Source organism: Heterodontus francisci, chromosome 43 (assembly GCF_036365525.1).
Source record: "Heterodontus francisci isolate sHetFra1 chromosome 43, sHetFra1.hap1, whole genome shotgun sequence".
Lineage (NCBI taxonomy): Eukaryota > Metazoa > Chordata > Chondrichthyes > Heterodontiformes > Heterodontidae > Heterodontus > Heterodontus francisci.
The window spans coordinates 23798743-23812163 of record NC_090413.1 but is presented as its reverse complement, the minus strand read 5'-3'; the positions used below and the strand labels follow the sequence as shown (position 1 = coordinate 23812163).

The 13421-nt window shown below is 45.8% G+C and overlaps 1 protein-coding gene across 1 annotated transcript in view; it reads right to left on the bottom strand.

Moving 5' to 3' along the window:
* Nucleotides 1-10809, bottom strand: part of LOC137355564 (microtubule-associated serine/threonine-protein kinase 1-like) — a 101596-nt gene extending 90787 nt beyond the window's left edge. The window contains exon 1 of the mRNA XM_068020816.1: nt 10727-10809. Within this exon, the coding sequence (XP_067876917.1) occupies nt 10727-10809 (83 nt within the window). The remainder of the gene's footprint in view (nt 1-10726) is intronic.
* Nucleotides 10810-13421: the final 2612 nt, after the last annotated feature.

Genomic DNA, 13421 nt, shown 5'->3' with positions numbered 1-13421 from the left:
GTGTGTTCTTTTGAGGAGGGGTGTAGTGATGGCGGTTTCGAAGGTGGGGGGGGTGCGGTGGGGGAAGCATGGAAATAGTACCCAGGTAGAGGGAACTATTTACAATGTCAGCTGACCTCAGGGCCACAAAGAGAGGTTGGGTGATTATTGGGAATTGGGTCAAGGCAGCAGCAGGTGGGACTCACAGACAAGATGAGACAATATGAGTGTAGATGGGAAAGAAACTTTGGAAAGACATGAGTTCAGGCCTAGACCAGGGGAAATCCTTGGGCTAGATTTGGCAAGGGGAATGGGGGGAGAGCAGCAGAGGCAGCTAAACGAATTATCATCACAAATCTCTTTCCAAGGACATGGATTAGCCAGTGCAATAACAGTTAACACTATTGATATCTGTACCACTTCTAATCTGCATCACACTTGTTCTCTTTAGATCATTCTCACCCAACCTCTCCCAATGAGGCCACTAGAGTTTGGATGCTGCTCGGGCTGTTCGGTTGACAACTCGAGGTGAACCCAATCCTGGAGTTTTCATCACATGACCTCTCACCTCCCTGTTCAGTCAAACAATGATTTCTTCCCATCTCCAATACATTTATAACTAATAAACTCAAGTTTTCATTGAATAAAATACACAATTTGGGCGGCGCAGTGGTTAGCACCGCAGCCTCACAGCTCCAGGGACCCGGGTTCGATTCTGGGTACTGCCTGTGTGGACTTTGCAAGTTCTCCCTGTGTCTGCGTGGGTTTTCGCCGGGTGCTCCGGTTTCCTCCCACAGCCAAAGACTTGCAGGTGATAGGTAAATTGGCCGTTGTAAATTGCCCCTTGTGTAGGGAGGTGATAGGGAATATGGGATTACTGTAGGGTTAGTATAAATGGGTGCTTGTTGATCGGCACAGACTCGGTGGGCCGAAGGGCCTGTTTCAGTGCTGTATCTCTAAATAAAAATAAAACAATTTTTTTTTAATTGCAGCAATAAATTTTCTCCTTGGGTTTTGCTCGTAGCAGTGCCCAGTTGATTAAACTTCAATTCCTGGAGACTCCAGGGCAATCCTGGAGGGTTGGCAACCCTATCGGGGTAAGGCATCAAATGATATACTGTCAATCGTGTGACAATTATCAGCTCTTCAAAAGGTGTGTGTTAATTGAGCAGGCAGCTCAGCTTGTGAGCTCTTCCAAGCCAATCTCCTTAACAAATCAACAGAAGTAAATAAAAAGAGGAGGCCATGGAAAGCATAAAGAACCTTAGCAACGTGCCATAGCAACAGTGTTTCTCAGATCACATTACAAGGCCATTTTGGGTTATGTCTTTATAATTTCCATTTCATCCATATTCTGAGGTTAACTGTGACTCCCTGCACTTGTTAGTTAATGAGGCTAGCCCTTGACTGGTGGTATATTTAACTCTTGTTCAAACGTTCTGGGGCTGATAAAGTGATAGCAGGCACATGTTGCCCATGATAGGGTTGGTCACCCTCTAGGATTGTTCAGGAATTAACGATTGGTCATTGGGGCATTAATTGCAATTATGTGCTTTAAAAAAAATTCTTGAACACTTTCTTTTATTAGCTATATTAAAAAAAAGGGAAGTAGGGGTGAATAAAGGACTGATTGACAGAAATTGAGAAATCAGTGAAGAAGAGTCTGGTCGCTTCTCAAGTGGCTCAGGAGGGCGGGCTACTGCGAGGCTGGACATATTGGTAGAACAATGGTGGTGGCGGGTCACTGGGAGGTCAGAGGTCACATGATAAAAGCTCCAGGAATACATTCAATCAGAGTTGGCAACCGTAGGCATATACTACCAGGTACAAAAGCCTGTGGCCTACGTCATTCTTGTTCAGAGTCAGGACAGCCCTAAGCTGCAGGCCAGCACAAAGGGCAACAAAGAACCTTCCCGTGATGTGACTGAGGAGCCTCCAGTTCCCACAATCATTGTTTCCATTGAGTGTGCTCCACAGACAAACAGCAACCCTTCACAAATAGCTGCTGCCCAGAACTCCAGGCTCCCATGTCCCTGGAATTCTTGGTTCACAAGATTCCGCGTGCACCGGACACCAGGAAAATCAGCTGATCTGAGCTCCCATTTTGGATGAGGTCAATCGATCCGTCCCTGGGCGAGCAGAGCGCCTGAACAGTGCCTCCCCATGGCGGCACTGGACAATGCCCACTTCATCCTTCGATCCCCTCCCCAACCCACTGTGGATCTCAATTCCGGCAAGATTGAGGCTCCAAGTTCAGCTGCTTTCTCTGAGAGGAGAGGTTTTGGCGAGGAAACTGTTGAGCTATAACACTGCAGGAATCTCGTGGGGGTGCTTGGTGAGGTGTGGGATGTGGAAGAATCAGCTGCCAGGTCCTAGTCCATTCTACAACACCTGCATTAGGGTTGCCATTTCCCCCCCATCTCCAATACAACTAATAAATGGAGGTGTTCAAAGAAAATACAAAAAAAGATTTTGATTGCGCCTACGATTTTCTCCAGAGTTTCCTCACAGCAGTGTCCAGGAGATTAATCTTCAATTCCTGAAGGCTACAGGACAATCCTGGAGTGTTGGTGGGCAAACACAGCAATCTCATAGGAGCATATTAAGTACTTGTCTGCTTATAACAGGACAGGTAATATCTGGGTTATAGACTCATTGGGAGAAGTCTGACGCCCTCAGGGTTTCAACTGAAGCAAAACAGCAAGTGAAGTGTAGCAGCTCAAAACTGGGCTGTTGTGGGGCCAACAGCAGCAGCAGAATTGCATTCCATCACAATCTGTAATGTCATGGCCTGGTATATCCCTCACTCAACCATTACCATCAAGCCAAAGGGCCAACTCTAGTTCAATGGGGAGTGTAGAAGAGGATGCCAGGAGCAGCACCAGGCACACCTAAAAATTAGGTACCAACCTAATGAAGCTACAACACAGGACTAAGCGCATGCTAAAGAGTGGAAGCAACCATGCTATAGACAGAGCTAGGGGATCCTACAACCAACAGATCAGATCAAAGTTCTGCAATCCTGCCACATCCAATCATGAATAGTGGTGGGCAATTAAACAAATGATGGGAGGAGGAGGCTCCATGAACATCCCCATCCCCAATGATGGCAGAGCCCAGCACGAGTACGAAAAAACAAAGCTGAAGCATTTGCAACCACCTTCAGCCAGAAGTGCAGAGTGGATGATCCTCCTAAGGATCCCACCAGTCATCAACCAATTTAATTCACTCCATGCAATATCAAGAAATGACTGAGCGTGCTGAATACAACAAAGGCTATGAAGACTGACAACATTCCGGCTACAGTATTGAAGACTTGTGCTCTAGAACTGGCCGTGCCTCTAGCCAAGCTGTTCCAGTATAACTACCACACTGGCATCTACCCAACAATGTGGAAAATTGTCCAGGTTTGTCCTGTCCATAAAAAGTAGGCAAAATCCCATTCGGCTAATTACTGCCTCAATCCGCCCTCAATCAAAGTGATGGAAGGTGTCACCGGCAGTGATATCGAGCGACACTTACCAATAACCTGCTCAGTTTGAGGGTAGTGTCCTCGGCCAAACCATCTTCAGATGCTTCATCAATGACCTTCCCACCATCATAAGGATGGAAGTGGGAATGTTCGGCACAGTGTTCAGTTCCATTTGTAACTCCTCAGATAATAAAGCAGTCCATGTCCCCATGCAACAAGACCTGGACAACATTCAGGCTTGGGCTGATAAGTGACTAATAACACAGGTAAGTAATACAGACAATGATCATCCCCAACAAGAGAGAGTCTGTGCACCTTCCCTTGACAGTTAATAGCATTACCATGACTGAATCACCCATCATCACTATCCTGGAGGTTACTGTTGATCAGAAACTTAACTGGCCAGCCACATAAATACTGATACAAGAGTAAGTCAGAGTCTGGCTATTCTACAGTGAATAACTCACTTCCTGACTCCCCAAAGCCTTTCCACCGTCTGCAAAGCACAAGTCAGGAGTGTGATGGAATACTCTCCACTTGCCTGGATGAGTGCAGCTCCAAACAACACTCAAGAAGCTCAACACCATCCAAGACAAAGCAGCTGATCAGCACCCCAGCTACCACCTTAAACATTCACTCCCTCCACCATCTGCACATCATAGCCGCAGTGTGTACCATCTACAAGATGCATTGCAGAAACTCACCAAGGCTTCTTCTACAGCACCTTCCAAACCCGCGACCTCTACCAACCAGACGACCAAGGGCAGCAGGCGCATGGAACACCACCATCTGCAAGTTCCTCTCTGAATCATACATCAGCCTGATTTGGAATTACATCACCGTCCCCTCACTGTCACTGAGGCAAAATTCTGGAATCCCTCCCGAACAGCACTGTGGATTTACCTATACCACATGGACTGCAGCGGTTCAAGAAGGCAGCTCACCACCACCTTCTCAAGGGCCACTAAGGATGGGCAATAAATGCTGGCCTTGACAGTGGCGCTCATATCCCATGAAGGAATTTAAAAAAAACTTGTCTTCTTATGCTGGATGATGAGCTAGCCTATTTCAGCAGTTCGCAATGACCCTGGAAGGACACAGCAATGTTGAAAGCTCCAGAGGTTTGATGAGTCTTCCCTTCAATTTGTCCTTGAAACACAAATTTCATTACTATCCTGTCAGAACCAGTTAAACTCTAGGACTTGTTAAAAACTGCAACATTAATGGGAATTTTTTTTGTATTCATTCAATATATGTTGGCATCATTGGCAGGGCTGGCATTTATTGCCCATCCCTTGTTGCCCTCGAGAAGGTGGTGGTGGGCCTTCTTCTTCAAAGGGCAGTTAAGAGTCAACCATGTTGGTGCAGGATTGGAGTCACATATAAGTCCAGACCTTGGGAAACATGGTAATTTTTTCTCCCTAAAGCACATTAGGGAACCAGTTAGGATTTCTATGACAACCTGACAGCTTCTGGTGCACGAGAAGCCCAAGGCTTCCTTGTGAGGCCCGGGGCAGTACTCCTGCCCCTCCTGACACACAAAGAAGCCCAAAAGTTACATTATAAAATTTACCTGCCTGTGCCTCTTCTGGCTCATAATCAGGCTCCAGGCAGGTCTGGCCTGGTTGTGGGGTGGGGTCGAAGGGTGGTGTGGGGACAGGTTGTCTCTATTCCCCTGCTCAGACCCTCAACTAAAATTGCAGTCAGGTCCTGATGACATCATCTACACCCAAACTGCAGATTTAAAGAAGGATCCCACTTCCTTCCCACAGGTGTCTTGCTCACCTGATCGAAAGTGCAGGTTAAGGTCGGGACATGGCTGGAAGACAGTGGGATCACAATGGGTAATCGCCGCCCAAGTTGTCTATTCAATAGTCATTGCTGCCCAAGAGTATTGTGGCTCAGGATTGCTGAAGTCCCTTTTAAGGTCCAGTATTGGGCAGAGACGAGGCAGCTTTTCACTCTGAACTTGCTTGAACCTGTTGTACTCAACTTTGGTTTGCTTGGATGATCCAAAGTGGAATATTCCATTCGCTGTCCTTATTAAACTCCAAAACGGAGTAGCATCATTGCTATTACTGAGTGGATAGGATGGGGCCTTTATTTGATCTAGAATGGGGAGCAGAGAGATTTCACAAACGTCCAGGGTTTCAATGTTTAATTTATTTTACAAAATATCTGAGCATGGGGCAAGCCGTGTTGTCTCCAGCTGCTCCCTACTGTGGAGGTATTCATTGTAGCTGCTGATCCCAGTGTGGGCACCTACTTGACCTGTATCTTGATCAATAAGAACCAACAAAGCAGCTCTAAAGTCAGCATGTGCATTCATTTGTGGAAACTGGCATATCATGTGAAGAGGCAGAATGAAGTGTTAACCCATGCATGACCACAGCACTGTTCAAACACAAGAACAAATCCAGGCTGCCACTCTAGTGATGGCATGCACGCATTGTACAATTCATTCAGGAGAACCTTAATTAGAACCTTAGTTCGGCCACACTTAGAATATTGCGTGCAATTCTGGTCGCCACACTACCAGAAGGACGTGGTGGCTTTGGAGAGGGTACAGAGGAGGTTGACCAGGATGTTGCCTGGTCTGGAGGGCATTAGCTATGAGGAGAGGTTGGAAAAACTCGGATTGTTTTCACTGGAACGACGGAGGTGGAGGGACGACATGATAGAGGTTTACAAAGTTATGAGCGGCATGGACAGAGTGGATAGTCAGAAGCTTTTTCCCAGGGTGGAAGAGTCAGTTACTATGTACAGTAACAGTCAGGGACATAGGTTTAAGGTGCGAGGGGCAAAGTTTAGAGGGGATGTGCGAGGCAAGTTGTTTACACAGAGGGTGGTGAGTGCCTGGAACTTGCTGCCAGGGGAGGTGGTGGAAGCAGATACGATAGCGACGTTTAAGAGACATCTTGACAAATATTTGAATAGGAAGGGAATAGAGGGATATGGGCCCCGGAAGTGCAGAAGGTGTTAGTTTAGGCAGGCATCAAGATCGGCGCAGGCTTGGAGGGCCGAATGGCCTGTTCCTGTGCTGTACTGTTCTTTGTTCTTTGTTGAGAGTGGAAGTGCCAATAAGTAGCCACTTGTGACATACTGTGGACTTCTCTGTGGAAGAGCAGCCATGCTGCCTCTTTCACAATACTCTCCAGCCTTCATTTTAAAACGAGTGTTAAATATGTCACGTGATGTGCAACAAGAAGCGATGCAGTTTACCCAGTTATTATAAAAACTGACACATTTTTAAGAGTAGGTAAAGATTTATAAAACCCAACAAGCCGGTCCATTTTTTTTTATGTTGACCAACCCTACTTTCTGCGAACCTTCTCACCACAGTCCTCAATACCAACTAGCCTCGAACCCATTTACGCTGGGTGTGCCATCCTAAATTGTGCGAAGTCTCTGGAGTGGGGCTTGAACCCCCCCCAATCAGAAGTAGGAGTGCTATTAACTGAGACAAGGGCGCCACTGTGCAATCCTTCAAATAGAAGTTGGGAGTGTTCCTGAGCAAGAAGGCTCACTTCCAGTCATAGAGGGCAAGTTGGGGTGTTAGGTAGGAATAGCAGGATTTAGAGGAGACTGTATTCTCCCACAGCATTGCTCGACTATCTTAGGAATTTTCCAAATCCAGCCTCAGGTTTTTATCCATGCTTTTTGCCTCTCCCAGGAAACGGGGCACTGGGGATCAGTAAATAGCTTGTGTGACTGCACCATGTCTAGATAGGACAAGTTCTCCATGTCAAAGACTCTTCCTCCATTCCTCGTGTCATATCTCAGTGGGGATGTTCTCTGGAACCCTAGGCAGCCTGTTCCAATGATTCAGCCACCTGCTGTATGAAGTAATTAAAATGTCTGTTCACTTTCTCTCTGCCGACTGTGAGTTACTGTCCCCAGGTTATGGAGTTTGTGGTCATGTCAAACAAATGCAACAATGCACAGTGTTAGCAATTGAAACTGTATTGAGGGAAAGCAAAACATTCTGCATGGCGAGAAGGGCTTGGGGTGGAGGGAAGGGTGCTTGGTTGGGGGAAGGGATACATCAGACAAGAATTTACAATTTTAAACCGCACTAACAAGATTTCCAAAACAGCAGACAAAAACATCTGAAGAGAGGCAAGGTTCATGTAAGATAATGTTTGCATTAAAGTATCTCCTACATGTAACAGTCATGGTATTAAAGTACCTCATACATGTAACATTCTAAGCTGCAATAAATAAGATTAAACTTGATCTACTGTTTGATCCCACGTTTAAGATAGAATAATATCTGATGGGTATGGGATGTACTGTGAGATGGAGATCGATAGATTTTGGAATCAAGGGATATGGGGACAGGGCGAGAAAGTAGAGTTGAGGTAGAAGGTCAGCCAAGATCTTATTGAATGGCGCAGCAAACTTGAGAGGCGGTATGGCCTACTCCTGCTCCTATTTCTTATGTTCTTATGAGACCATCATGAACCCCTCCCTCATACCTGAGCCAAATGATTTGTTACTGAGATCGATCAGAAACTGCCATTTTCAGTGCCTCAAGCAAATTGGCTGCATTCACACCCTGAGCCCATTACACGCGATAAGTTTAGGAATCTGTGGGATGTGGCACATCACTTGGTTTACCAGTTCTGCCTCAGTCACTCATCCCCATCCCTTTATGCCCTGTACATGAGATAACTTACACTTTCAACACCTTTTTAGGCAGCGTGTGAATTGATTCAGCAAATACTTGAAGGATATTTGATTCTGCCTTTTCAATAACAATCACAGATATAATCTGTCTTTTAATTGTTTTGGTTGCCTTTATCCCAAAGTCCTTTCCCCTCGTTCATTCCTGATTAGTTGGCAAATCCAAGGAAATTCCCTAAAAGCCAAGGACTCTGCATTGAAAAGAGATATAGAGAAGGCAAATCTCATTCTCTCAGGCCTCATATGGAAAGGAAAATGGGAATGTTTCCATCATGAAGGTCATTCAGTGTTCAATCTGCACACCATCACTCAACATCACCTATTTCAGAATTATCTTCTGAACTTTTAAAAATGTTTTATCTTGCTACGAGTTTACATAGACACACAAGTTCCAGATTATTGATTGGAAAAAACACAAAGGCAAGCCTGAAATGAACTGATTGTGATCCCGCCTTTAGGAGAGAGAATGTGTGTCATAGAGAGATACAACACCAAAACAGGCCCTTCGGCCCACCGAGTCCACGCCGACCATCAACCACCCATTTATACTAATCCTACATTAATCCCATATTCCCTACCACATCCCCACCTTCCCTCAATTCTCCTACCACCTACCTAAACTAGGGGCAATTTACAATGGCCAATTTACCCATCAACCTGCAAGTCTTTGGCTGTGGGAGAAAACCGGAGCACCCGGAGGAAACCCGCGCGGTCACAGGGAGAACTTGCAAACTCCGCACAGGCAGTACCCAGAACCGAACCCGGGTCGCTGGAGCTGTAAGGCTGCGGTGCTAACCACTGCGCCACTGTGCCGCCCTGTGTGTGTACACGTGCATGCAAGTATTTTGTGTGTGTGCATCTCTGTCTGTATGTTAATGTCTACATATGTTTGTATTTTTTTTATTCATTCATGGGATGTGGGTGTCACTGGCCAGGCCACCATTTATTGCCCATCCCTAATTACCCTTGAGGAGGTGGTGGTAAGCTGCCTTCTTGAACCGCTGCAGTCCATTTTGGATAGGTATACCACAGTGCTGTTAGGAAGGGAGTTCGAGGATTTTGACCCAACGACAGTGAAGGAACGGCGATATAGTTCCAAGTCAGGATGGTGTGTGACTTGGAGGGGAACTTGCAGGTGGTGGTGTTCCCATGTATTTGCTGCCCTTGTCCTTCTAGTTGGTAGCGGTCGCGGGTTTGGAAGGTGCTGTCTAAGGAGCCTTGGTGCATTGCTGCAGTGCATCTTGTAGATGGTACACACTGCTGCCACTGTGCGTCGGTGGTGGAGGGAGTGAATGTTTGTAGATGGGGTGCCAATCAAGCAGGCTGCTTTGTCCTGGATGGTGTCAAGCTTCTTGAGTGTTGTTGGAGCTGCACCCATCCAGGCAGGTGGAGAGTATTCCATCACACCCCTGACTTGTGCCTTGTAGATGGTGGACAGGCTTTGGGGAGTCAGGAGGTGAGTTACTCGCCTCAGGATTCCTAGCCTCTGACCTGCTGTTGTAGCCACGGTATTTATATGGCTACTCCAGTTTAATTTCTGGTTAATGGTAGCCCCTAGGATGTTGATAGTGGGGGATTCAGCGATGGTATGTGTCTATATATGTCTGTGTATATGTGTAGGTATGTTTGTGTATGTTTTTGTGTGTGTATTTGTGCTTGTATGTCTGTGTTCTGTGTGTGTGTGTGTCTATGTTCTCTGTAAGTGTCTAATTTCGGTGTGTATGTCCCTGTGTGTGTGTGTGTGTCTGTGTCTGTGTGGGGGTGTGTTTATGTATGTCTGCATGTCCCTATATGTATGTCTATATTCAATGCATATGTGTCTGTGTGTGCATAACCTTATGTGTGTGTTTTATGTTTATGTATGTGAGTCTGTATTCTGTGCCTGTGTCTGTGTGTGTGTGTATATATGGCTGTATTGTGTGTGTGTGTGTATGTCTGTGTGTATATATGGCTGTATTGTGTGTCTGCGTGTGTGTATTGTGTGTGTGTGTGTGTGTGTGTGTGTGTCTGTGATGTTAGTAAAGCGGTGCACAACAGAAGAGACTCAGCACTCAAAGGGGGGTCAAAGTGGAACAATAGAATCCATCTCAGCATTTGCTGAGCTTCTCTTCCGTCCCAATAATAACAGTCACACCCTCCAGTGATTACAGTTCCAGGCAGCGCTGTTTAACTTCACAATTACAGCCATAATCTCGCAATCCCTCAATTCTTTGCAGCACAAAAAGCAGACATCTGGCACCTTTTACTGTCTTGTCAAGGTGAACCACTTAGATCGTTGACTGCTTTATGGCTGCATGCATTGCTGCTTCTAACAGCCCAGCATCTTTACAGCAATAGTGGGAGGGGGGGGGGATTTAATCCCTCCTTCTTCTCAATATCTGTGCATTAACCACAGCCCATTCCCCCCCCAACACCAACATCAATTTTTTACAATCCCACCCTATTTACAATTGCACCACAGCCGAGAAGCAAGCAAACATGTGTGCACACACAGAAAGGCTTGACCTTCCCTCGTACAGACTCCCTTATTTCTTAACCACACAAGAATATTTTCCTTTCTTTGTTAAATGGAGACAGGCTCTCAGTTACCTTTTGGAACGTCGGAACATGCTGCTGTCAAGGAAGTACGGCATAGAAAAATTAGAGAGCACTGTCCAGAGAGAATCAGACATGGTCCTGCAGAACTGACATTGTGATAGTGGCGTTAGTTGGTCTACAGCACCGTCTAGCCACTGAGAAAAAGCTGTACGAATTCCCTCGATGGGTTTGGCAGATTATTCCACCGGCCTGGGGAGGGGAGGATGCTCTGAGTGTGTGTGTGTATATACGCGTGTGTGAATCTATTGCCACCAGCAGTCTGAGATTGGAAGAGCTGGCTTCTCTCTCCCCCTGTTCCTGCTTCATCAAGAATCTGCACTGGAGCTTATTCGAGATCACATCAGTCAGTCACACATTTGCCCTGTCATGTGGGGGAAGCCAGTATTTATTCATAAAGTGGTCAGCTATTTGTCCGGATTTCAACTGGGAACTCCAGACCAAGTTTCCAGGGACTCAGAGAGCGATTAAAGAAGAAAAAAAAGTGATGACAGGAAAGGAAGAAAAGCTAGAAAAATTAAAGAGCGAGAGGGACAGGGAGAAACGAAAAGAGGGAGTGATAGGGACAACAATAGAGACGGAATGAGACAGACACCAACAGGCATGAGAATAGGAAAGAGAGAGAGAGAGAGAATCAGAGACACGGACAGAGAAACAGAGAGGGACAGAGAGAGTCAGAGAAGTATAGAGGCACAGATAGAGACAGACAGACAGAGATACACACACAGGGGCTGAGTCAGAGAGATGGTCAGAAAGAGAGAGGGGGGGACATGAACAAAGAAAGACAGAGTCAGAGAGTAAGACATAGTGACAGAGTCAGAGAGAGATTATGACAGGGTCAAAGAGTCATTCAGAGACAATCAGTCAGAGGGAAACAGAGAGAGAGAGAGAGAGAGAGACAGGGAAACACAGGGAACGAGCAGGCCCCTAAGCCCCTCAAGACTAAGGTGAGGGACAAAGAGTTAGACACAAACGTAGAGCAAGTCAGAATCAGAGAGAGAGAGATAGGCTGAGAGAGCCAGATATACAAAGAGACTGTGATACAGAAGCAGATACTGAATAGAGGCAGACAGACACACATACATGTCACAGAATCATAGAAAGCTTACAGCACAGAAAGAGGCCACTTGGCCCATTGTGTCTGTGCTGGCCAAAAGATCAGCCACCCACCTTCCAGCATTTGGTCTGTAACCCTGCAGGTTATGACACGAGGTACATAGAATCATAGAGAGAGAGAGAGCAATTAGCAGGTAGAGACAGACAGCAATAAAGATAGGCAGATTGACGCAGTCAGAAAGACATAGAGACAAGAGACAGACTGAGACACAGTAACACAAGATAAAAACGGCACATTGCTAAAAGAGAGAGGCGTCTGAGAGGAGCCAAGAGAAAGACAGTGACTGAAACAGTGAAACAGAAAAGTGTGAAAGACATGAAAGACTTGGAGAGAGAAGATAAATGAAAAATGCAAAAAGGAATGATTTTAAAATGTTTATGTACAGAAGTATCTGTTGAGCACTCACCCACACAGAGTCACCGCCCTCTCTATTTAGTGTCACAGAATTGTGCTCTCTACCCAGCCTACCAGCTGGACTTGCATACACTTAACCTGTCACAACCTTGCACTGTGTCCTCTTGTCATGACTGCTCCACGCATCAAGCCAAACAGTCCCAACCTGCATAACAACCACCACCTCCATTTATATAGTGCCTTTAACACAGTAAGAGGTCCCAAGACACTTCACAGTAGTGTTATCAAACAGAATATGACACCGAGCCACATAAGAAGGTATTAGGGCAGATGACAAAAAGCTTGGTCAAAGAGGTAGGTTTTAAGAACTGTCTTAAAGGAAGAGAGAGAGATAGAGAGGCCGAGAGATCTAGGGAAGGAATTCCAGACAGCTGAAGGCAGGGACGCCAATAGCAAAATGATGAAAATTCTCAAGAAACAGAATTGGTTGTGTGCAGCCATTTACGAACATACGAATTAGGAGCAGAAGTAGGCTACTCATGGCTGAACTGATTACTCCACATTTCCACCTACCCCCCGATAACCTTCCACCCCCTTGCTTATCAAGAATCCATCTACCTCTGCCTTAAAAATATTCAGAGACTCTGCTTCCACCGCCTTTTGAGGAAGAGAATTCCAAAGACTCACAACCCTCAGAGAGAAAACATTTCTCCTCATCTCTGTCTTAAACGGGCGACCCCTTATTTTTAAACAGTGACCCCTAGTTCTAGATTCTCCCATGAGGGGAAACATCCTTTCCACATCAACTCTGTCAAGACCCCTCAGGATCTTTTATATTTCAATCAAGTTGCCTCTTACTCTTCTAAATTCCAGCGGATACAAGCCTAGCCTGTCCAATCTTTTCTTTTAAGATAACCTGCCCATTCCAGGTATTAGTCTAGTAAACCTTATTTGAACTGCCTCCAATGCATTTACATCCTTCCTTAAATAAGGAGACAGGTAAGGTATACAGTAATCCAGATGTGGTCTCACCAATGCCCTGTATAGCTGAAGCATAACCTCCCTACTTTTGTATTCAATTCCCCTCGCGATAAACGATAACATTCTATTAGCCTTCCTAATTACGTGCTGTACCTGCATACTAAACTTTTGCGATTCATGCACTAGGACACCCAGATCCCTCTGCATCTCAGAGCTCTGCAATCTCTCACCATTTAG